Source organism: Pseudonaja textilis, chromosome 8 (genome assembly GCF_049901715.1).
Source record: "Pseudonaja textilis isolate UNSWEBS1 chromosome 8, rPseTex1.2, whole genome shotgun sequence".
NCBI lineage: Eukaryota > Metazoa > Chordata > Lepidosauria > Squamata > Elapidae > Pseudonaja > Pseudonaja textilis.
Window position 1 is genome coordinate 19,728,952 of NC_141997.1, and position 25,885 is coordinate 19,754,836.

General features: G+C 38.3%; 4 protein-coding genes across 10 annotated transcripts in view; 1 reads left to right on the forward strand and 3 right to left on the reverse strand.

The window, feature by feature from the left end:
* INPP4A (inositol polyphosphate-4-phosphatase type I A) overlaps window positions 1–754 on the reverse strand; it is a 96,782-nt gene extending 96,028 nt beyond the window's left edge. For all 4 annotated transcript variants that reach the window (XM_026707573.2, XM_026707570.2, XM_026707571.2 and 1 more), the window contains exon 1: window positions 616–754. The gene's annotated coding sequence lies outside the window, so the exon portion shown is untranslated. The remainder of the gene's footprint in view (window positions 1–615) is intronic.
* Window positions 755–4,688: 3,934 nt separating this feature from the next.
* COA5 (cytochrome c oxidase assembly factor 5) lies at window positions 4,689–9,384 on the reverse strand. The gene is made up of 3 exons (XM_026707435.2): window positions 9,171–9,384; window positions 6,490–6,573; window positions 4,689–4,930 (listed from the first exon to the last, which is right to left on the reverse strand). The coding sequence occupies exons 1-3, from the start codon at window positions 9,270–9,272 to the stop codon at window positions 4,889–4,891; spliced, it is 228 nt and encodes a 75-aa protein (XP_026563220.1). The 5' UTR covers window positions 9,273–9,384; the 3' UTR covers window positions 4,689–4,888.
* A 1,923-nt stretch (window positions 9,385–11,307) lies between these two features.
* Window positions 11,308–18,185, forward strand: UNC50 (unc-50 inner nuclear membrane RNA binding protein). Its single transcript, XM_026707430.2, has 7 exons — window positions 11,308–11,717; window positions 13,575–13,645; window positions 15,051–15,334; window positions 16,196–16,316; window positions 16,950–17,089; window positions 17,175–17,276; window positions 17,816–18,185. Exons 3-7 carry the CDS (start codon window positions 15,055–15,057, stop codon window positions 17,950–17,952), a joined length of 780 nt encoding a protein of 259 aa, XP_026563215.1. The 5' UTR covers window positions 11,308–11,717; window positions 13,575–13,645; window positions 15,051–15,054; the 3' UTR covers window positions 17,953–18,185.
* A 1,996-nt stretch (window positions 18,186–20,181) lies between these two features.
* The window catches only part of MGAT4A (alpha-1,3-mannosyl-glycoprotein 4-beta-N-acetylglucosaminyltransferase A), a 77,403-nt gene continuing 71,699 nt past the window's right edge, over window positions 20,182–25,885 (reverse strand). For all 4 annotated transcript variants that reach the window (XM_087938460.1, XM_026707531.2, XM_087938461.1 and 1 more), the window contains exon 16: window positions 20,182–25,635. In XM_087938460.1, the coding sequence (XP_087794586.1) occupies window positions 25,609–25,635 (27 nt within the window). In that variant the 3' untranslated portion in view covers window positions 20,182–25,608. The remainder of the gene's footprint in view (window positions 25,636–25,885) is intronic.

Consider the following 25,885-nt stretch of genomic DNA (forward strand, 5'->3'; position numbering starts at 1 on the left):
CCCAGCGCCGGAGAAAGACCATCAGCATCCTTTTCCTACTACGGCTGTGAAATATGTCCTCCTCCCCACGACATCGGCGGGCCGGAGGCAAAACAGAACCCGTCACGCGCCGGTCTCCCCCCCCCCCCCACACCCCTCAAGTTGTCCCAACAAAACCGAACAATGGAATAAAAAAGCAGCCCCTTCTGAGCAGAAACGGGGCAGCGCGGCATCTCCCCACCACCACAACCGCCCTCCTCCGTGTTTATTTGACAGCCCTTTGCAAAAAAGCAGGCGAGGGGAGAGGACGCGGGGCTGAGGCGCCGTCGTTACTTCTCCTTCCCCTCCCTGCCGCCCCCTCCCCACCCTCCTCGGCTGGGACTCTTGCTGCAGAGCTTCCACTTCTCCCCCGCCTCCCTCCCCTTCCCTCCTTCCCCTCAAGGAAGCAGACCTTTTGCAACCGTAGAGTGCGGGAGGCAACCAAGCAGCAGAGGAAGGAGGACCCGTTTTGCAAGGGCGCCCGCTCGGACTAATGGGGAGCCGCAGCTTCCTCAGCAAGCCTTGCGCAACATTGCTGGACTGGCTCGTGCCACCACCCCCTTTGAGGTCCGAGGAGCTGCGGCTGCAAAACCTCACCTTCCCGTCGGATGTAGCTCTGCTTCGCGCACCCTTGACGAGCGGCTTCTTCAGCGACTGCAGCAACCCGGGCTCCCTAACGCGCATACACCCGAGGGCAGCTATGACGCCATAATGCACCCAGGCTCCTCCTCCGCCTCCCGTTCTTCAGCGCTTTGCGCCGCCCTCCCCCCCGGTTCTCTTGCCCTCGGGAACCGTACTTCGGCCCGCCCCATCGCTCTCCCTGCAATTGGGGGGGGGGGGGTGTCTGGGCTCGCGCGCCTCAGCTGCGGGGATCCGGATGAGCGCGAGGCGGCAGCCGAGAGAGAGAGAGAGAGAGAGAGAGAGAGAGATTTCGTAACTCCTGGAGAGCGCCATCTAGTGGTGGCTTGATCTTTTTACAGCGCAGCTGCGGTAACAGTCGCCTAGGCCAGGGGTCTCCAACCTTGGCAACTTTAAGACTTGTGGACTTCAACTCCCAGAATTCCTCAGCCAGGCTGGGAAATTCTGGGAGTTGAAGTCCACAAGTCTTAAAGTTGCCAAGGTTGGAGACCCCTGGCCTAGGCATCTCTCCACATGTAATAATATTAAGACCGATTTTCCCCCTTTGAGGCACATTTTGAATGAATAGTGTGTTAGCACAGGAAATGCCTGCTCCTATGAATCTGAGCACCGTTATCCAGGTCTCATTTTAGCTGCATATACTGCGCTCTTAAAATCAAACTGCCCTAGTTTGATGATGCCAGCCAGACAAATCTTATTACATTCTTTGACAAAGTGACAAAATGGATCAGAGAAGAGCTGTTGGATATAATATTTACTTGGACTCCAGTAAGGCATTTGATAAAGTAGACCACAACCTACTACTTGATAAGATTAAAAAATGTGGGTTAGATGGCATCACCACCAGATTAATGCTCCAACACTGGAAGATTTGAAGAAGAGATTGGATAACTATTGGTCTGAAATGGTATAGGGTTTCCTGCCTGAGTACGGGGGTTAGATTAGGGCGATCAAGGTCCCTTCCAACTCTGTCATTTGATTCAATTTGATTCTATTCAGAATAGGCGAAAGCAGTATTTCCTAAAAATTAAGACATGTGGTGTTCAATTCAGAATTCCCAAACAAAGTCCCAGAATTCCTCAGTTAGTAGACACGGTGACCCAACAGAATATTTTGATTTTGCAATTAATTATTTTGGTTACTAATCTCCATGGTTCTCTTCCTCCTCTTCTTCTTTGAACTAATCAATTTTCAAAAAATAAAAATAAAAAATAAACAACTCATCATACATAAAACAAAGGGAAAAAGCACTGTAAAACTTTCTCTCTTAACACACCTAAGAATAACCAATAATTATAGTTCTGCTGTGATCAGTTTAGGCTCCTTTCACTGAAAAAGTTTCAAAATGGTTTTACAAATAAACAAACTGCATTTCAAATTTTGAGTCATTCTAGTGTTTCCTGTTTCCTTAGAAGACTAAAAATTAGTATACAATGAAAATAAACATGAAAGAAAAAAATAAAGTTAAAAGACATGTGTTGCTACTTTTGAACAATTTATTTTGGAAGTAGCTAAATCCAGTCTAACAAACAGGATAGTTTATAATCGTCATCTCAGACATTTCACCCACACACCCACACATATAGAGTACACAGTGCTTTCCAGAAATTGGGAGTATACAAATACATAATATACGATCTGACCAGGAAATTGTGCAAGTTGAATTATCAGTTATTTGCAAAAATAGCAAAATTATGGAAAAATATATTTCATAAATTACTTTAGATAAAAACATTTGCAAAAGATACTTGACATGTACAAGCACAAAGTAAGCATCCCATCTGCATCTTTTTTCAGATTATTTATTTAACTTATACTATGCTCAACTTTCAATGAGATCCATTCAACTACTTTCAAAGCTGTTCCCGATCATCTTTGCATCTAACAGTCACTTCAAAATTATTTATTTTCTGAATAGCCTCTTTCAAATGCCTTGCACAAAATTGAAAAAAGTCTTTAACATCAGTTTGGTTCTCTATGGGATATTTTGAAACAGGAAAAAAATCATTTTAATTCATATTAAGAGCAATCAAAATTATGCATTAAATTGAAAATAATATCCATGCTATCGGTATGCATTAGGAAGTCACAAGTCACGGTCATGTGATGTCACGATTGAAGACTGACTGATTCACTTAGCAACAACAGCAGAACAGATGGTATAAGTCTGTTATGGTGATGTGGTGTTTCATTGTATAACTGTGTTGCTTAGCACTGGAGATGCTGGTCCCAATTGTGGAGACTAAGACCAGTTTTCATACTTATGAAACAGCATCCCTATAGTCATGTGATCAAAACTTAGGTGCTTGACAACTGGAATGTATTTATGACAGTTGCACTTTCCCATGGACATGGAATCACCATTTGTAACCTTCCCAGCCAGCTTCCGGCAAGCAAAGTCAATGGGAGAAGCCAGATTAACTTAACAACTGCAACGATTTGCTTAACAACTGCATCAAAAAGGTCATAAAATGGGGCACAACTAACTTAACTGTCTTACTTAGCAATGGAAATTTGAGGCTCCATTATGATCGTACCTGTGTGGGGAATGCTGCATTTTTACCGCAAAGTCTTTTAACAAAAGGCAAACATGGGGAATCTAGTTCCAATACGGTATTTAGTTATTTATTGTCATGTAGTAGCTGGAGTTATAGCATCATTGCCTTCTAGGTAACAGAATAACAGAATTGGAAGGGACCTTGGAGGTCTTTTAGACCAACCCCTTGCTCAAGAAATCCTATACATTGTTGTCCAAGTCTTCTTAAAAATCTCCAGTGTTGGAGCACTCACAACTTCTGGAGACAAATCCTTCCGTAGATTAATTGGTCTCATTGTCAGGATGTTTTTCCTTAGTTCTAGGTTAGTTCTTTCCTTGATTAGTTTTCATCCATTGCTTCTTGTCCTGCCTTCAGATGCTTTGGAGACTAGGTTGACTTCCTCGTCTTAATGGCAACCCCTTAGATATTGGAACACTGCTATTGTATCACCCCTAGTCCTTTTTTCATTAAACTAAACATAATCTATTCCTGCAACTGTTCTTCCTTTGTTTTAGTCTCCAGCCCCATAATCATCTTTGTTGCTCTTCTCTGGACTCTTTCTCGAGTCTCAACATCTTTTTTACATCGTGGTGACCAAAACTGGATGCAATATTTCAAGTGTGGTCTTCCTAAGGCATTATAAAGTGCTACTAACACTTCACATTACACATTAACACTTCACTGCAATAAGTTCACGTGGAGCAATAGGATTGTTTGTCAGTAGGATTCGCTGGGTTAGGGATTTTGTTTTTTGTTTTCACTATGAGTTGTATTGTGTTGTGGGGGAGCACCCAAAGGGAGGCTCAGCCAATCTCATTGTACACATGGTGTACTCTGACAATAAAGGTTTGAACTGAATTGAACATTATTTTGATCTCGGTATGTCAAACATTCAGAGAACGCCTAATTGATTCATCTGGTATGTTCCTCCCCTCTCCCCCCAAAAAGAAAGGAGAAACCATTATTTACATATTCATTTATTTTTTATATAGTCTAATCATGTGTGATGCTATGTATTATATAAAGAAACATCAAATGATTATAAAAATGAAATACAAATAAAACAAACTCATTTTTGAGAGTCTGGAGGCCACATAAGAGCATGGCTCTCTCACATGACTTCCAGAGGGTCCAAAGTTGTGCGAGAGCATATCCTAGTTTTCTGAAATTGCAGTGTTTGCAGAAAATGAGTTCTACCTCAATTGTTGGATCTGGATATTCATGAATGTTTGCAGTAAACACATTTATCTACTTCAGTGGATACCAGCTTACATTATATTACATGACTCCACGCTTATATATCTTTTCCAGAACTACAGCAATACTTTCGTATAAGAATAAGGTGTCTACTTAATTTGGCATTTTTGCAGAACACTTGCTAAAAAGCTATAAAATGTAAATACAATAATATTACATATTGAAACATTATTATAGAATGAATCAACCTATGCATTATTTCAGTTCCTAGAAAAATAATGCCAAAGGTTAAACAGATTGTTTGAAATTAAAGATTTTATTTACAATATGATAGCCACAAAACTGCCAGGCTTGATTTTCAATTCAGTACCTCTGGTATGCACAGTGCCAATCATTTCATGATATCACATCCAGGAATAGCTTTGAAGGAAACCCAGAAAACTGTGGTTCTTCAATCTGCCAAAAATATCCCCAATATTGCATCTTAAAAGGCAGCTTCAGTATCCTTTTATTCCTCTGAATCTTGTTCTGTTATCCAACTTTAAGGGAGAAAAAAATAAATATAAATAAATACTAACTTTTTATTATTTAAAACTTCCTATAACTAGCTTTATTTTAGGAAGCTTATAAGAAAATATGGCAATATTTAGCATATAGTACAGATTGTATTTCCTGGAAAGAAATTTCTTGGAAAGAATTCTAAATAGGTAACTATTTAATTTTTTTTTACCAAGTTTAAAACAGTTTAGATTAAAAGTACATTCAACATTTTAAAAAAATGCCTACAAAAGCAATATGTTCAGCAGTTATACAATAAGCAGTTAAAGCTATTCAAATTTGAATAGCTTCTTTGGAAAGTCATGCTTGTAATTATCTTCACATCCATGCATAATTAACTTGAACTTCTATGGTATTTTTTTTCAGAATTTTATTTTATAAAATTAGAACACAGTTTGACTTCACGTTCTTAATGAGTGTTGGGATTCATAGGGAGAAACAATATTAAATCTATGTTGTCCAGATTGGCAGGATGTAAAAAATAAATATTACTATCTTGAATCAGTCTTGTAAGCTCAAAAATAAACAAATGCACTTTTTAAAGAACCCACTTGATATATTCGCCTTTGCTTTATCTGGGATTTCTAAAACTACTGTTGATTAAGAATGTTATAGTCTGTATATTACATGATTAATAAGCAAATGTAATAGTTACGTTCTCTGCAGCTATTTTTGATGTTATATTGTTTTTAAATTTTGGCTGTTTCATCTTGTATTTATTTTGTTTTAATTGATAATCGTTCAAAATCATGTATATGAGATTGATAACAATATAAACTTATTAAATAAATAAAAACTTAGGCTGAAAAACTAAGAAACGTTGCCTCTACTGATGGTTGTATATTCCATAGAAAAAGTCTGGAGGTGGAGATCTTCTATACCCACTCAGCCACCTCCAATGTAATAGGCCCCAGGCTAAGCAGCAGAGCCAAGTTTTCAGGATCTTCTGGAAGGTCAGATGCGTGGGAGGGGGACCTCATTTCCAACAGAATATTCCAAAGGCTCTTCTCCTGGACCCCACCAACTGAAATTTGTTGCCAGATGGGATCTGAAGTAGGTCCTTTCTGCTGGAACCAGTGAGGTGGGCTAGTCTTATTGGGGTGATATGATTCCTCAGATATCCTGGCTCTATGTATAAAGGTGATGACCAATACCTTTAAAGGTGATGACCAATACCTTGAATTGAACCAAGAAGCAAATAAGTTTATTAACAAGCAATAGAGGTTTCTCATTTTTTCCCTCTAACGGTAGTGTGTGACTCCACTCACATAGCCAGGGATGGGCTGAGCTTCTAATGGCTTACACTGAGTTACAAAGAATAAAATCAGCAAGTTGCAATTTAGAATACAGGAAAAGGTCTTGAACAAATAATCACCTTAATCTAATGAAATATACATATTTTGTCTACTCTCTACAAGTAGATTCCATTTTGCAGTTTGCAGAGAGAAGGTAGTGATTTATGTAGGACAAAAAAGCAAGCTCAGCAGCAGCCTCTTACATTTCTGCAATTTTCTCAACTTGGTTCCTCCTACAAACTTACCAACGATCTCCTGCATTCAAACATGGAAATTAGCAAACCTCTGCAATGTCCTTCCTTCAAGCATTGTTTGGCGCTCTTCCCTTCCTGATACAAAAGATACCCAGATGAAAGATTCAATATATTCATTTAGGTGGTAGCAAAAATTTATCTTATACATTATACATAATCTTTCACAACATTGTTTCCAATATAAGCAAAAGCAAAGAATGACCAAAAAGTAAAACTTGTTAAAAATGTAAATTTAAAAAAAACATTGCATGAAAAACAAAACTGTCTTCATATACCCTTCCTCAAGATGACTGTAGAAGGCCCAGAGAAAAAATTTCACAAGAATGGAACTAAATTTGTGAAGGACTATCTCAATAGTTTCTAGGTTTGACATTAACAAAGGCTGGCTGGACTTATATTTCAAGAACCATTCTCAAAGCTGAGCTTTTTCATATGGGCATTCTGCATTGGATTCTTACTGAATCTAACGGTATGTTGTATGATAAAATATTAAAATTCTTTGATCCCATTCAGCAATAGGCAATCAATACACAACTTGTCATAATATGCTGTCAAACACTTATTTTACTACACACCAGATCTATTTATCTGTTTTAAACAAGAATACTTATATAAACATTGGCATGATGCAAAGTAAAGTCCCACTTTTAGTATCATATTTATTTCCAGCAATACCACTGACCTTCACAAAAGACCCACTGAGAACATAGAGATACTTGGGGCAGGGGGTTGTTCTCTAGTAAATATTTTATGATTGGCCAATTACTGAAGCAGCTATTTGTATTCATAACATATTGTACCATTCTAAAAGTGACCCTGGTCCAGGAAGACTGTTTACCTATGTTTATCTCATTTTTTTTAAATTGAAAGGACAGAAAAGACATCATTTTAGTAGCTAGTCTTCTTTTCATATTCTCTTATGATTTTATAAGATACCAAACAAGACCACTGCACACTTTTTTTTACTGTAAACCCTCATAAAATGTATGCACCTTTTAAAAATGACAGCTCTGTAGCTGAAATAACTTATTGTTACACTCATATCAGAAATGCTGTTCAAAATTTACTGAGTTTAATATTTCTTTTCTTCATATATGCAGCCTGATAGCCTTCTCAGAAAGGGATTACACATGAAATCAATTAAAAACAAAGGAGGAAGGAGACACCTTCAGGAAGAGCAGTGTAAGGAAATAAGTACATCAGCTGTGAGATGGAAAGGAAAAGCAATGTATGCATGTCTAACACACAAGAAGACAGCTGTTTCTATTAATGTTAAAACCCTTTCACACAAAATGTTTCTCTTCTGCTAAATGTCACATGAATAACTTAAAATATTTATTTAAAACATTTATATAGCCATCTATCTTCTAACCAACTCTGGACGGTCCCCAATCAAAAGTTAAAACATATAAAATGATATTGAAACTATAAAACTAAACACATGAAAAAATTAAAATGAACCACAATAGGTTATTAAGAATCAATACTTGAAAACTACTCCTAGTTATACTCAAATGTAATTTCTGCAAAGTTCAAGGTTTTGCTCAGAATTATATACATGCACTGCACTAGGATATAGATGTTGTCCTGAAAAGGGGTTGATTCAAATCCAAATCCAAATTTCTCGTGCATAATGTATAACAATGATCCGGATTACCAGGACCCAAAGAAACTCCTTCATCTCTGCCATGAAAGCACTCACTCTCTTGATCAAAAAGGCTACTTTTTTTTTAATGCTGAATCCAATACTTTTATTTGGCGGGACGGCTCTCTAAGGAAGCCGGCAGCCTTTCACAGCCAAGTCCCCCTGTCCAGGCTGTCTATTCTTCTTTTGGAAAAGGATGGCACCAAAGGCCTATGGGAGATTCTCGGTCATCCAGGTGGTGGTTGTCCCAAAGGTGCTTTTTCAAAAGGCAACCAGACTCTCAGGAGACAGACCTAATTGACTGGGTGACGCCCAAGGAATATAAATCTGTCCATTTTGCACCATGTCCAATAGTTTGGACATAAACTGTTTCCACTCCTTCCCTCACAACAACGCTACAGAGCACTGCACACCAGAACAACTAGACACAAGGACAGTTTCCCCCCAGAAAGTCATAACTGTGCTAAACAAATCATTCCCTCAATACTGTTCAACTATTTACAAAGTCTGCACTAATATTGCTATTAAACTTCTCATCATTCCTTATCACCCATCCCCTCCCACTTGTGACTGTATGACTGTTACTTTGTCGCTTGTATCTTTACAATTTATATTGACTGTTTCCTAGTGTGATTTGACTGCTTATTGTACCCTATGACTACCATTAAGTGTACCTGATGATTCTTGACTCTTGAAGAATGTATATTCTCTTTAAAGTACACTGAGAGCATATACACTAAAGACAAAATTCCCTGTGTGTCCAATCACACTTAGCCAATAAAGAATTGAATTGAATTCTATCCTATCTATTAGTCGGTCAGAACGGAAGAAGCTGCTTAGATGTGGAGCGAAACGTCTTCAAAGCAAAGAAAGAACGTCCAGTTGCCGTTTGAAAGAAGCACCTTTGGGACAACGGAAATGCTCTGGGGGGGCCTTTCTCTACCCCGCCGCCCCATCTCCTCAGCCGCCTTGCCGCCGAAGGGCCCAAGCCCTCAGCAACTCCATCTTCCCGCAGCCTCCCAGCTACCTTGATGACGCAGGGGCACTCCAGCAGGCAGGACTTCAGATCCTCGCGTACCCCGGAGCACGCCCGCCTGTCCTCCTCTTTCCCTTCGTAGTATTTCGGCATCGCGGCGACGCGTTTCTGGCTTTGCGGCGTCCGTCACTGGCGGCTCCGCAACTTCCTCAGCCGCAAAGAACTACCCTTCCCGAGAGCTACCACAGCTTCGCTCACCTTTCACCTATGCTCCTGGAGTTACGAAAAGGATAGAAAAGGCGCCTCGCTTGCGCGTGGGGGAAGCTTCGTTTTCAATTGGATGCTGTGCTGCTTTACGTGCCTCTCACGCTCCCGCGGGCGAGAAAACGCTCCGTAAGACTTCAGTGGAAGAAGAAGTCAGTATTTAGAGGCAGGAGTTTATTTATAGCAAGAGGTCTCCAAACCTGGCAACTTTAAGACTTGTGGACTTCAACTCCCAGAATTCCTCAGCCAGCTATGCTGGCTGAGGAATTCTGGGAGTTGAAGTCCACAAGTCTTAAAGTTGCCAGGTTTGAGGACCCTTGATTTATAGCTTTGGAGGGGATCTTATTTGTAAGGTTGTTCAATTGTTGTTTGATACGCATCATCAACGCATTCATGCGAAACTCTTAAGCTGAAATGATAGGGTGTTTGCCATGGTAAATCCGAAATCGTTTCTTAATGAAAGTGAATGCAGTCAATTGTGGTCTACTGTGTAATCTATGATTGACTATGGCTAAGTGTTGCACAGCTATGCCTTTCCCCTTTTGGTATGAAAAATAGCTCTGTAATTGAAAATCTAGTATCGCCCCTAAGGCTGTGTGCAAAATGGTAAACTAACCCTGAATAACAACTAACTTTGTACGGCAAAAAAGAGAAACATAAATAGATGACCAGCAAAGCGACAGGGAGTTGCGTAACTCTTTGCCTCCGCAATCTTATGTCTGTCGATTTTTGCAATTCGGAATTCTTTCCCACAGCAGAATAGTACATACTGCTACGTTAGATGCTTTAATGATAAAAATGCACAAATAATTATTTCTGCCCATTGCCCGCTATTGTTTACTTCAAAAGGGAATAGTGAGATGAACAAAATGCATGTTTTAAATAAAAATGCAATGGTGAGTCAGTTTAACATTGGAGAATCAGCATAAGACAAATAGCCGCATAAGAGCACCAACGTGCCTACTGCCCCTGTTCTATTGTTTCTTTTTTTTTCTTATTCATATCCATTTCATGTATTCATAACTATGTTTATACTTGTACCTGTTATCTTATAATCACTTGACAAAATAAAATAAATAAATAAAAATAAAGTATCTCTCCGTAGTATTTAGAAACAAAAAGAAACTTGCAACGTAACCTAATCTTACATAACCTAATCTTACATAGCTTTTTCTCTGGTAATATTACACTAATAATTAGAGCATACAAAACATTTGCTAGACCAATACTCGAATACAGCTCATCAGTCTGGCACCCACATTACGTATCTGATATTAACACAGTTGAGAAAATCCAGAAATATTTCACAAGAAGAGTTCTCCACTCCTCTACCCGTTGCAGAATACCTTATGCCACCAGACTTGAAATTCTAGACCTAGAAAATCTAGAACTACACTGCCTTCAGTCCGATCTAAGTATAGTATATAAAGTCATACATTGCAATGTCCTACCTGTCAATGAATACTTCAGCTTCAACCATAGCAACACAAGAGCAAACAATAGATACAAACTGAAGGTTAATCACACCAAACTTGATTGCTGGAAATACAACTACAACAACAGAGTGGTCAATGTCTGGAATACTCTACCTGACTCTGTGGTTTCTTCCCCAAACCCCCCAAACTTAGACTGTCTACTATTGACCTCACCCCTAAGAAGTCTGCAGGGGGCGTGCATAAGCGCACCAACGCGCCTACGGTCCCTGTCCTATTGTTTCTTTTATTTATTTTTTATTTTTCTTATATGTATCCATGTATTCATAACTATGTTTTTACTTATACCTATTGTTTTGTAAGCAATTGACAAACCAAATAAAATGAATAAAAAATAAAACGTAACCCGCTATAACGTATTCCTGTTCAATGATTGACCCCTCTACATTTTTAAAAAGTCCCTGTACGTCATCATCCTGCGCTTAAAAACTACCCACAGGACTCCGTGGCCGAGCCAACGTCCCACTGTCAACCTGTGTCTCTTGCATGCGCATGCGCTTTGGCATTTGTAGATGGGGGAGGCTGGAAGTTACGGAAGAGTCAGCAACTTGGGGGTTGTGAGTGGTGGGAGGGGGCGGCAATCAAGCAGGATTTGCGGGACGGGGGTGTTTTCCTCCGGGGAGCCTCTGTAGTTTTCCCCTCCCTCCCCGGCGCAGCCCCCAGACGAGAAGAGGCCGCTCGCGTAGAGTGAAAGTGGTTGGAACGTTCCGGGGGTTCTCGAACGGTGGGAATCCGAGCAGAGCCACGCCCCCCTTTTCCTCCCTTCTCCGTTCTGCAAGTGGCGCCTTGGCTTTTAATAATCCGTGTTTTTCTACCGCCTCGATCGCTCCTGCCTTCAAAGGTACCTGCGGCCTCTCCCCACCTTCTCCCTTCCCGCTGCTCTCCGCGCCGGCCTCTGACTTGCCGAGCTAGCATAAACCATGTCTTGTCAAGCAAATTCTCATCTGTCTCTAACTGAAGTGCCCGAATCCAGGGAATCAAAACAGACGAATATACCCTCCATCGCATCGTAGCCCCCGAGGATATTCCGATTTTGTCCACTGGTGTTTTGGTTTCCTACTTCCTCTGTTCCCTTCGGTTTGTCGAGCACCATCGCAGACAAAACGTTGCTTTAAGAACGCAGGGTTGTTGTTTTTTTGTCGTTGCAGAAACATAGTAGCCTGTTTGATGAGCTTTTCTAAATCTGTCATGGTTTTCCTTTCTAGGTTTAATATTCACTTTATTTCTTCAACAGACTGGCCCCTCTGTATCTGTTCTTGAAGCCAAAGCCACTTATATCTTCTTTGGCTATTTAGGAATATTTTTTGCTTCTATTTTCAGAATGCCTCTGTCTCTTCCTATAGGATCTGATAGGATCCTCCTATAGTGTAATGTGTCTGTTTTATGTGTTGGTTTTATGCTTGGGCTGTATCTTGCTGAACAAATATTACTAGCTTGCCTGCTCGTTAACTTTCTGAATTTATATGTTTTATATATGAATTTATATGTTCCACAGGCAGTTGCTGGCATTGTCCTGACTTGTTGAGATTTAACTTATATTAGCTAAATGTTTGATCTATGCCCATATAATTTCTTTGGCAGAGTGTCCCAAAGGTGCTTTTTCAGGAGGCAACTGGAGGTTTTTTTTTCCTTTGAAGACATTTCACTTCTCATCCAAGCAGTTTCTTTAGCTCTGACAGGATAGTGGGGAATGGAAGGATTTATATTCCTTGCAGACAGCTGGTCATTTGCATCCTTTTTGAAGAGTTGAAGCACTTGAAGGTTTATCTGTGTCCTCAGGGTCACCTGAGTTGCTGTAGTCTGCAATTTTTCCTCTGGAAATCCATTCCTACTCCCACACCATTCAAAGGGTGCAATCCCAAATTGTATAGCTAAAAAGTCTGTAGAGATTCTCAATCATCCAGGTCATGATTGTCCCAAAGGTTCTTTTTCAGGAGGCAACTAGACTGTCTTTTTTTTTTAAGCCTTCAAAGAAAAAAACAAGGAAGTCCAGTTGCCTCATGAAAGTCCAGTTGCCTCATGTAAAAGCACCTTTGGGACAACCATGACCTGGATGGCTGAGAGTCTCTACAGACTTGACAAGAATGCTAAAGTAGGTGGTTGTCTGTTGCCTTCTTCTAGGTTTGATTTTGAGGTTTCTTCTTCTAGGAATTTCTTTCATTGGCTAATTCCTGTTGTTGATTACTTTTACCTTCATTCTTCCCCTTCAAACTTTAGCAGCAAAGACACAACCTGTTCTACTTAGCCTTCCCTCAGAAAAACAACCTTGCAAACGTGTAGTCTATGACTTAGCACAGTTTGTTTAGTGACCGTTCATAACTGTTTTTCACATGACTGTTGCAGCATCCCCATGGTCACATGATCAACGTTCAGGTGCTTGGCAACTGACTCAAATGTATGACAGTTGTAGGGTCCCAGTGTCAGGTGATCACCTTTTGTGACCTTCTGACAAGCAAAGTCAATGAGGAAACCAGATAAATTTAACAACCGTAACACTAACTACCGTGATTCACTTAACAAATGTAGCCATTAAAGTAGGAAAATGGAGAAAGCTCACTTAACAAATGTCTCATTTAGCGACAGAAATTTTTGGGCTCAGTTGTGATTGTAAGTCAAGGACTATCTGTATTTATTTTCTGCAACTGGCTTTTCATTCCCTTTACAGTATTGATTTACTTTAATTTCTGTTCTTCCACAGTTATGTCTGCTGAATGGTTTTCTTGTCCCTAAACCTCTAGCCATTTGAGATTTACTACGTTGGATCAAAAGGTATAAAAAGCTCAGTTGTTGCCTGTTTTTGTCAAAGATAATTTAAGAACTTTCTCTCTTTGTTGTCATTTTCTGCCATCTCCTACCGTAGTATACTTAGTACATGCAGTACAGTCCTGCCTTGATCTACTATGCGAGAAAGAAATAATTTACAGATATATTGTTTCCATTTGTACAATTCAATGATCTTATGAATTAATAAAGCTTTGGATCATTTAGAGTTGTTTTACAAAGTCAGTATGTATTTTGTCCTAATTTGGCCTGTGTGAGAAGATAATGGTCTGATACCAACCACATAACTCTCTTGCACAAGAGGAGAAGAGAAGTTTGTAGAAGCCTGAGGCTCGTGCATGTAGCTGTGGCTTGTTATGGTATCTGAATGAATCTTTGGCTGATGGGGAGTGGCAATGAGAGAGAAAAATCACTGCCAGTGATTCACTGTTGCTTTCTCTGCTTGTCAGTATTTTGGATTGGAAATCCTGCCACGTTTGCTGTATATATCTTGAAATTCTCCCAAATTTCTGGGAAGCAGGGTTTTTTTAAAGCAAGCATTATCCCCACCAAAAATCTTACAAGAAATAGATAAAACTCTTTCATAGCTATTTATGTATTGAGTTCTTTGTATTGAATCACGTCATTGCCAAAGCCAGAGAATCATATAAAATGATGACCTTAGCCAAGGTATTAATATTAATTGCTCTGCTCATTCAAGAATAGTGATGCCAAATGGATGAAGTAGAACATCTTCCCATTAGTTTATGACTTTTTCATTTGGAATCTTTTGAGAAATATTTTTTGCAGTTGTATCTACCCTGTTTCTCCAACAATATGGCCTCCCACAATAGGAAGTCCCAGCATGTTTTATAGGCATGAAATGAAATTAAGCCCCTCCCCCCAAATTAAGGCCTATATTAAAACATGCGAAATGGGGGGAATGGTGGGGGGGCTTGCCGTTAGGAAGTACTTTTGTTGCACACTTGGACATGGTGCTGCCTGCGTTGACCCTGATACAAAGTGCCCCACCAACGCCGAGGTCAACATCCAAGCCATCGCCGCCCACCCGTCCAAAGATGCAAGGGGGGGAATTAAATCACCCCTGAAAAATGGCCTACCCATTTTTTCGGGGCTCAAAAAAAAAAAAAAGATCCGGCCTTATTATATGAGAAACACGGTAATATGTTAACACTTTGAGTATACTTAACAGAGAGTGTGAGGATTGACTTTCTACTACTATGTTTAATAACAGGATCTAATACATGCTTATATAAAACAGAGCAAGGATTTACTACCCAGAACTGGGAAGAGGTGGTTTATAATTTCAACATGGGAAACTGGTGCCTGCTTTGAAGTTTTAGCTCAGATATACTTCTTTTTAAAAATGATGGGTATTTTTTTCCCTATTTAGCAAGATGTTGCCTACCACATTAATTAATCCCCGAGATCAGGGCAATGGATCTTTAAATACTAGAGCATCAGCAAGACACACGGCTGGAGCAAAGCGCTATAAATACTTGAGAAGACTTCTTCATTTTCGTCACATGGACTTTGAGTTTGCTGTGTGGCAGATGTTGTATCTGTTCACTTCACCACAGAAGGTGTACAGAAATTTTCAGTATAGGAAACAAACAAAAGACCAGTGGGCTAGAGATGATCCAGCTTTCCTTGTGTTGCTGAGTATCTGGCTGTGTGGTAAGTAGCCGAGAACTTCCCTATCTACTTGAAATTAGTGTTTCTAGCTTGGTGCCCTGAAGTATTGGTAGTAATGAGTCCTCAGTAACAGTAACCAGTTTGGTCTGGTGGTTAAGGCATCAGACTAGAAGCCAGGAGGAGACCATGAGTTTTAGCCATGAAAGCTGGTTAGGTGATTTTGAGTCAGTCACTCTCTGCCTGCCCAACTTGTCTCACAGAGTTCTTGTGTGGAAAATAGGAGGAAAAAAAATATTGTGTGTGTTTACAGCCTTGAGTTATTTATAAAAACAGTAAAGGTGGGATATAAATAAAATAAATATTAGTGTTTTACATAGTGCTCAACCAGAGTAAACCATTACAGAATTAAGAGCTAGAAGTGCCCTGCCTACATTCCCAAAGACTCTGAACACCTGCTGGCAGAGTCAGATTCATAGTATTTGTGAAGGAACTAAGAATTGTATCTGAACTCTAGGAACACCAATATCCAGTAATTCTCTGTTGGTAAGCAGGTTAACCTGCTGAGCTATTTCAACCCTAGTCTTAAAAAAGACACCATTATCTATAACTTACTTCATCAATTTAGAAACATCTAAGTATAAAGATATTACGTACCAACTAAGGCAATCTACATATACGCGTCTTAGTTTTCAGATTAGCAGTATTGACAAGGGAATACAAAATATTTGCTTGGAAAGATGAAACTATATAAGCAACAACTTTATTGGAGATGGAGGCATATTACTGAATGAATCTTCTTTAAGCAGTATTAAATTTGGGGAGCACATGACTATCCAAAGTTGGAGCATCGTGTATACCTTGAATTAATCATATATGTCACCGCTGTTCATCTTCCTCCTCCAGTATCCACTATAGGATTTGGATTTGTGTTAGGCTTGGGATTTGTTGAAATGATAAAGCTGCTGCTGTGGGTCGTGTTTATAGACTGTGTAGGAGTTGGCCTTCTAATTGCAACTTTAATGTGGTAAGTTCAAAATAATCTTAAAATGCAGATTTCTGAATTTAAAAATTGCAACTTCCGAACAGAATATTTAAAATTAACAGTTTACTCCAGTATCAGCTCAAGATTTAAAAGGAAAGTCACATATTGGATTTACTTTCTGGAGAAGGTCATACAAAATTTAAATTAATTCTGGGTTCACTTGTTATCATACTACCATTACTTGACATTTATGTATGCAATCGAATTTATGGAAACCATCTGGACTAGAAAATGACTAGAAAAATATGCATAGGATTCTGTGGCATATAATAGGCACATACTGTATTAAAGAGAGTGGAAAATCTTTTTTTCCCTTGCTCTGATTTGAGGAGGGTGAAAAAATAAAGTTCCATACTGAAGTATATATTTGTATTTTTAATATTCAGCTAGGGAATCAAAACTATTCTTTTGCTTTTATAATATTCCTTAAAAGAACTTGTAAGCTTTATTTTGGATTTCTAGATCAAAAATACATTTGGTTTTGAAAGTACTACAGAACGCAAAAAGAGTTCATGTTATACAGAAGAAAGTTCTTTAAAGAGTTGTTTCATGCTATATTAAAATAATAAAATATTGCACATTGTAATACATAGGTTTTGAATTTCTCCCTCAAAGGTTTATCTCCAATAAATTTTTGCTAAAGCATCAGAACAGGGACTATGATGTAGAGTGGGGATATGCCTTTGATGTTCATTTGAATGCTTTCTACCCACTTCTTGTTATCCTGCATTTTATCCAGTTGTTTTTCATTCATCGTAAGTATTTTTAAAAAAATTTGAAGCACTTTTATTGTCTTGCTTTCTTTTATGTCCTATACTGAGCCTGGGTTATCTCTTGCAGATGTAATTTTATCAGCGTCATCTCTTGGCTATTTTGTTGGAAATACTTTCTGGCTGGTTGCAATTAGTTATTACATCTATGTGACATTTCTGGGGTACAGTGGTAAGTAATGGCAAAGCTTTCAGCAAGAACTTAGTATGGCAGATGAGAAAGAACAGTTTTGTTGGTACTAAACAAGGGTGCGTCAGTGTTACATCATTATCTATCAAACAGCCATTTTTGTGAGCCAGTTGCATAATGCGGTTATGTAGCCACCAGGGAGGAGGTGGTCTTCAGAACTGTGTTATAAGCAACCAGCCATAAGTCAAGGACTATCTAATCACAGAGAAGCTCAGTTCAATCTTTACTTTTGCTCCTTAGCATAAAACCTCCATAGTTGTCTTGCCATACCCTCCTTTGGGGTATAGTAAATTACTTACGTGAGTCCCCTGAGTGCCAAATCTGCCATTTCCTTCAGTGGTTTGTTTTTGTTTCAGGAAGCTTCATATTTCCAAGAATTAGCAATTGCTCTGGTGGGGGGGTGTTTTTAGTGAAGGTGTGTTAGCTTTCTTGCACACAGGAGGGAGTCCTTCCCGCTCTTTCTTATCCTTGAGACAAAGAGATGCAGTCTTGGTTTCTACTGAAGCTCTGCTCCCTTTCAGCATTGCCATTCCTGAAGAACACGGTGATCCTTCTGTATCCATTTGCGCTTCTCATCTTGGTATACGTGGTCTCTTTAGCGATTGGGTGGAACTTTACGAAAGCACTTTGCGTTTTCTACACATACAGAGTGAAATAAACTGGTCTCCAATAAACAATACTTGTACAAATGTCAAACCTGGTGAGATGAAGATACTCTTGTACATTCCTGTAAATAACTTACTCCTCACTGTAGATCAGTGTATAAAAAATATTTGGGTTTTTGTTTTTTTTAAAAAAAACACTGACAGCCTTCTGACAATAAGCCTTCTATATCCCTCCTTTGTGGAAGAATTGTACATCTCTGTAATAAAGATTCTTTTTAAAATTCAATTGCTTTTAAGTAGATTTCTTCATACACTTTTTATATATTAAGTCATTCAATAAGATAATACAAAATTCAAGATTAAGCAAGTAGAGGGACTGGTTTTATTTTACTTATAAATGCCTAGTGTGGTGACCCGGGGCATGGCACAAAGGCAACACAGTCAGATAATAAGTAAGAGTCCCTTTATTAGCTCCAACTTTGCCCCCAATGTCCTGGTTACCTTCTGGTCTGGAGAAAAACTCTCCCAGGAACAGCCTTTGGCTGCTTTAAGTCCAATCAAGGCAAGATGAGGTAAATTAATCTGGCAGTTCCAAAAATGAAGGAACGGAAGTTAATCAACCCATTTGGGAGGATGCCAGGAATGCAGATAACCGCAGTCAACACAAGATAAACTTGGTTTGTTCCCAGCAAGCACTGCTCTCAGATGCCTATCCTTTAAACTCTCATCCCAGATGTGCCTACTGAAGGGAATCAGGGCCATTTCCTCCCCTGTAAGCCATGCAACTCACGTTGCTTTCTTCTCCATTCCTCCCTGCGTGCCCTAGGATGAAAAGGAGATGGGCCTGGGTCTTCCTCTGAACTCCCCTCCCTTGTTCTACCTCACCCCCTACTCTGCCCAGCCTGACTTTGCCCTTCCCCAGTTTCCTCCATAGCCAGTGGAGCCACATTTCCGCTCCTTGTCAGCTGTTCGCCATCTTCAGATTCAGACGGGGCATGACACCTAGTGAGTTTTAAAGATAATATTTCTTTGTAATTTGGTTACTCCAGGAAAATCGAGAAAAAAAATCAGCTGTTATCTCATAAATGTGTGAGAGCTGGAGAAATACACCCCAAACTCAAGAGACAAGAAAAAAAATAGGATGGCGGTTTTAAATTTTTTTCTAAAATATTCTTTGTACGAAAAAAGATATTAAAGATTCTATTCCAGACTCTAGAAGACTTATGGGGGTTTGGTGCTGGCCTAGAAATTGGGAGGTTGAGTTCTAGGCCTTCCTGGGGCATGAAAGCCAGCTGAGTGACTTTGGGCCAGTCCTGTTCCCTCAATCACTTGCCACATAAAGTGGTTGTTGTGGTGAAAAAATGCAGCAGCAGTATTAGATATGTTTGCCATCTTGCCACCCATATAAAAAGGTGGGTAAAAACTTAGTAACGTTTCATGTGAATATGTTGGCCCCAAAGAAGCTGTGCTTCTACTGCTACTCATTCCAAATAATAAATGAAAACATGCTTAGCATTAGGTCGTAGCTATCGCTTAAGGTGGGAAACACTACCCAACCCACTTTGTGGTCATATATTCTGGAAAATAGTCTAGCCATTCTTGTGTTAGTCTGGCAGCTTCTAACACATACACATTTACATAATTCTAGAGCACCAGGAAAAGCATAACACCATTGTGCCCATAAATTCTCCAGGTTATATAAAAAGCCTGATAAATTTTATAGAAAGTGAAGAGATGTTTAAAATTGCACTACGTTACTCTTGGACTTGCTAAAATGTCCATACTTTTTGCTATTCATGTACTTTTAATATATAAACTCTACTAAGTAGTCGGTAGAGGTGGTATGTGACAATGTTCTTAGGAGGGCATGGAGAATATGGCATATATAAATCATATGTAATAGTTTGCAAGAGGGGGAAATAAAATGAGAGGTAGTAAACTGAATAAAATTATTGATCAAATTTGCATATAATCTCACAAGATGATTTTGCAGGGAAAGCACTATGTCATTATGATTTTCTTTCCCATCTTCTTTCCCTAATCGTTATCCCACCTCAGAAAATTAAAAAGAAAACTATTCTAAGATAGCCATTCTATGTCAGCTGGAATTATGCTCTCGGTGTATGTAAATATGTCTCTGTTTGTAAACTATTGCATATAAAATTCATTTCTGTAGGTTAGTTTTACGTACACAAGTTATTCCAGTGGTATTTATCTAATACAAATACTTCCAGCCCTTCTGCAAAATTTTTCATTTTTTTTCTAGTTAAAACGCCAGAAGAGAGTTTTAAAAAATATTTATTTCAAATAGTACATGGGCAGCTCGTGGCACATAGCGCATTGATGAAAGGCACAATTAACATGACCCAGTTAGATTTTCAAATGTAGCAGCAAGATTAACAATATCAAAATCTAGCTCTAAAAAAGTTTTACAAGTAATGAAAATGCTTAACCATATCATGGAGAATGCCAAGAAATCTGGCTGTAGGATGAAGATTCACATTTCACAAGCACAAGAACAGAAGCACAACTAGAAAGCTGGCAGTCAAAAAAGTAGGGCAACTCTAAACGTTTTAAACCTGTAAATTGGTTTCTACTGACAATCAAAATAGCATCTTCAAAACACCATACTTCAAGTAATATACAAGCTGTTCTTTTCTCCAGGAGGAGGAAGTAGACTGAATTTGAGACCAAATAGGTAAGAAGGGAAATGAATTAATATTTGTACTTTTGCAGGAAGAATTTCAAAAAGCTTCTTTAGGGGAAAAAACATTCAAAAGCTCTTTTTAAAAATGGATGTTTTAAGCACCAGAAATATCCAGACACCTTTTATTTATATTTTAAAAATAACTATGCTTAATTATCAACTGCTAAGATTTAATATTTCAGTAAAATAAAGAATGCCAGCAACTTGGACATTTAGTTCAGCCGCATTTATATTAAGAAAATATGAATGTCAGTAGAAATATAAGAAAAGATAATTATATCAGGGGTTTGGGATGATGGATATATTTAGAAAGCTGAGAATATATCAGAACCCCAGCATGAAATCTGGGAAGAGCATTGGCCTACTCTCAAAATTGTACTATGAGCAAAGTATAAAAGCAAAGTATACCAAAATGCATCCTTCCAGGCACTCTTCTAAATAAAATCCTGTGCAGTTACCACACATTTTATTGGAAAACTTATGAACTATTTTTGAACTAAAAATAAGCCTAGTGCCATGTATTAGATTCCCATTTTAGAAATTTGGATTTATTTTTTAATTGGTTGAGCAGATGCTATGGATGTATTCCACAAGTTATTATCTACTCCAAACTATCAGGGTACACTTTTTTGTTAAGTCATCAACTGAGAATTTTCTACTGAACCTATTTTCGAACAACCTAGTGACATATAAGTAATTCTTGACTTACAACCGTTTAGCAAATATTTGAAGTTACAATGGCAGTGAAAAAAGTGCCTAATAATTGGTCCTCACACTTACAACCGTTGCAGCATCCACACATTCACAGATCAAAGTCTGGGTGCTTGGCAACTGACATGTATTTACGATGGTTGCAGGATCATCTGGGGTCGGTCATATGATCACCATTTGCAACCTTCCCAGCCGGCTTCTGACAAGCAAAGCCGATGAGGGAAGCCGGAATCATTTTACAACTGCAGTGATTTGCTTAACATGGCAAAAAAAGCTATAAAATTGGAGATGACCCACTTTACCACTGTCTTTTTTAGCTACATAAATTCTGGTCCCGATTATGATTTTTACACTGAGGACTATCTGTAATATAGTTGCATTCATGTCCTGATAGTCATGTAATTATTGGAAAGCAATAAGCTTTTTGCATATTCCATTCAGTGAGATTATTCTAAGCACCAACTCAATGTATACTGTTTATTGGGTTTGTTTGTTTTTTGCATCTGGCTTTCAAGTCAGTATTGTACTGACTTCTGGATGAGCCTTTGCAGTTTTCTTGGCAAGATTTCAGAAGTGGATTGCTATTGCCTCCTTCCTAGGCTGGGTGGTGGTGGGAAAGACTGGCTTAACACATAAGGCATGATTAGAATTTGGGGTCCCAGTTTCTAGTCTAAAGCCTTAATCATTAAATTGCCTCTCTCACTGTTATACTTACAAAACAATAATCTAAGTCTTCCACTAGAAAATAAAACATTTGAAATTATTCTTAACAAACTCTACTACAGCATCAAAGTAAATGAATGTACTTAGAATGATGCTAGGACAATACCATTAAGACAATTCTATTACTATAGCTCAAGTGGTGGAAAATTGTACACAAGCTCTTTTCTTCACTAGAGCATTAATCCACATAGAAGTTTATTGGTCCATTTAGATATCCTTATACAACTGGCCAATTGCTTTGGGGGGAGGGGGGCTTTATTACCTGATTTAGCCAGTTGGATCTTTAAAGCTGGCAGTATAAAGAACTGACATTTATTACTTTTTCTCATTTCCAATTGGCAATACAGGAACACTTTGCTAGTGTATCTCTTCTTCTGTGCAATTCTTTATTACATGGAATGGTTTATACCTAAGACAGTTGTCTGTTTGTATGGGTTTCAAGAATTAAAGTTAAGGATTGAAACATGAGATCTGTAATAGTGCATATTAGAATACTACTGAATACAGGAAATATTGCATCTGACAAAGTATGCCTAAAGTTACACTGGAGGACGTCAATTTTGACTTCTGGGTTACTGTTAAATCAATTGGCTACTGATTTTCGAGACAGAAACTTTCCCCAAAGACCATACATTCAATGGAGAAAATGATCTACTGGTCTTTGGAAGAGAACAATAAATTACATTTAGATCTAAGATTCAGACTAATGTTTAAATACAAGAGGTAAATAAACCTACAAAAACTGCAATGGAATAAGCCACTGGGGAAAGAAAACCTCACATTTATGAGGCATTTATGACTCATAAACCATTGATCTGCTATGTTAGCTTGAGAGCTATGACAAGTGATTATATAGCTTTAAAACATGTTCATAAGAAACTTAAAATATGGACATTAATATTTTCGTACATATTATTCCCTTTTCCATATAAAGAAAAGGTACATATTTTGAACAGTTTTTCCCCAATTCTCTATGTTTTTCCTACCCAACCTTATTTTTGCGTAGGAAAATGTTATTCTTGATTATCATTATTAAGTTTATCATAAATACTCCACCCACCCCAACATGGCATGTCAATATTAAATACACATTCAATTAGTGTTCAGTATTACAGGCAGATTACAGGTTATCTAAAAATAATTTTAACATTTAAGAATTATAGAACATTTAGGAATCAGAGTTCTTCATTAGTTTAGTCTGTAAAATAGGCCACTATTACTATTCCTTCCATTTTGGAATCAGTACAGGCAGGGGTGGGATTCTACCAGTTCGCACCTATTCTCTAGAACCGGTTGTTAACATTCTAAGCAGTTCAGAGAACCAGTTATTAGAAGAAATTACTGGCCTAATCTGGTAAGGAAGGCAGGAAAGAAACATTCTGGTGTTGCTTACAGAAACTGCCTCTCCGTTGACCCTTATTACATTCTTGGCAGGATTGGACTTCCTGTCTCAGGAACTTCTCTGGAGATTTTTCCCCCCTCCTTTGTTGGTACTTTGCTTGTGTGGAGTGACCATTCAAAGTTACAATGGCACTGAAAAAAGTGACTTATGACAATTTTTCACACTTACGACTGTTGCAGCATCCCCACAGTCATGAGAGGCCAGGCAAGGAGATGCGTGCCTCAATATGAGTGATGTTGAGTTGGCCACACCCAGCCGGTCACATGACCACCAAGCCACACCCACCAAGCCACACCCACAGAACCGGTTGTTAAAAAATTTGAATCCCACCCCTGAGTACAGGCCATCTATTAATTTTATAGAAGTAGTAATATTCAAATCCATAACTTAGTATGTCATACAAGCAATTCTATATGCATACGTCCCCAACCAACGAAGAATTTCAGCAAAACTATTTCATAAATATAGGATCAGATCTAATTAAAATCAAAGCAATCTCAAGTCTTGAATAATTTGAAACAATTCAAGTGTTTTTTTCATACTGTGATCTTTTTTCTTCTTCTTTAGAAGTAGTTGGACTCTTCATAGACTCAAATAGAAAACAGATGTCCAATCCCTTCAATACATTACAAATCATTTCTATATTTGATAGAAGGCAAGAGAGACATTGATTTTTGGCAAAAACTTACATCCAAGACACAGAAATATCTAAGAATTAACTCACAATACAAGTTGTCACTATTGGAGAAGATTCAATTTACCTGTGTGAGTCACAGAACTAAAAAAAAAAATCACCTTGCTTTTCATAACTTGGCTGGAGTTAGATAAGAAAAAACATGTTTTGTTACTATTATTACTTTACTATTGCATGTTTTCTGTGCTACGGAGCACAAAGTGCTTGAATTGCCTCTCTTCAAGGCTACTGACCAAGCAAACATCTTTTTTCTTTGAAATACAAAAGACAACAAGCATTTAAATCACAGGAGCCTTGCTTCAGTCAATTGGAGTGCAATGCTTTTAAACAGAAGCTGGATCTTAAGAAATAGAAATCACTTCCACATTTAAGGACTGACAAAGTTACAATTATAAAAGCTCAGCTGAGGTTACTGTGTATCTATTCCATTATCCCTAACAGAATGCTAAATTAAATCATTCAAAAGCACTGAGCAGAGTTCATTGAAAAGGGAATGCAAAAAAAAAAAAAGTTGATTTCAGAAGGCATTGCTATCCAAAGAGCAACTTGGCTGATTGCATTGAAGAAAACTTTACAAAGATTAAAAAAGAACAACCTGTTATCAAAGTACCCCTGTAATGGGGAATGATTCGAACTTTAAATTGCTGCAGACTTCATTCACTCTATTGAAATATAAAATTCCTTAATTCCAGGGCGATGAAAATCATAGGTAATGTTCTTCAAAGTCCTTGCATGCCATGTGTGTATCTTTGAACACCATATCCGTGATTCTGTGAACTTTTCATGAGGATGTTCTTCTGTGAAACCCTTCTTATTTCAGCAGGATTTGTGCAGGAGAATCTGGTCTGGTACAAAAGTGCTTCATTGGCAAATTCAGTTCAACTCTTCTAACCATGGCAATACATTACAAAATATGATCATTAACCAAGTAAAATGTACATTTAACTCAAGAAGTAAGATAATACATTAAAAAACAAGTTATTATTGGCATAAAAATATGTACTTTTCAAATTATTTAATAAATTAAATACCCTAAAATTTTTGAATATATATCCCTGATAATCTATAAAAGAGGGTTTTCAATAACAAAATAAATGGACTTTCAAAAAGTACCCTCTTCATAAAATGCATTTTAACACCTTTTTCTCATTTCCAAGGAATGTAACAATATGTACACCTTTTATGTACTTAACCCATCACCACTGGATAGGCCAAGGAGAATTTATGTGCTCCCTAGCCAACCAAAGTCATGTTCAAATTATTAATATAGATAAAGAATGCCAGGTGAATATCAGTTTCTACGTTGTAATCAATCCTTCTTGCTGAGTCCTTATTTTCAATTACAGTAGAATTCACGGGAGGTAGTGTTTCAGTTGAGTTGAATTAAGGTGCGTACTCAATATCTTCCTTCTGCAGTTCGGACGATTTTGCAAAAATATTCAACATCTATCTTCTTACTTCTTCAATATTAATCAGTTGGGGAGCTTTTTAATATGAATCTGTAATGCAGAATTGAAAAATGTCTGATAGACCCCCAATAAACAGCCAAACACTTAAGCAAACATTCTTCATAGGCTTTTCAGTGTGATATAATCAAGTTTCTGCGACATTTAACAAATCACTTTTTTGGAATGTGCTTCTGCATGTCTTTTGATACAAGAATGACTGTTAATCAGAGATGGGGTGAACAGCTAGATCAGGGGTTCCCAAACTTGGCAACATAGCTGGCTGAGGAATCCTGGGAGTTGA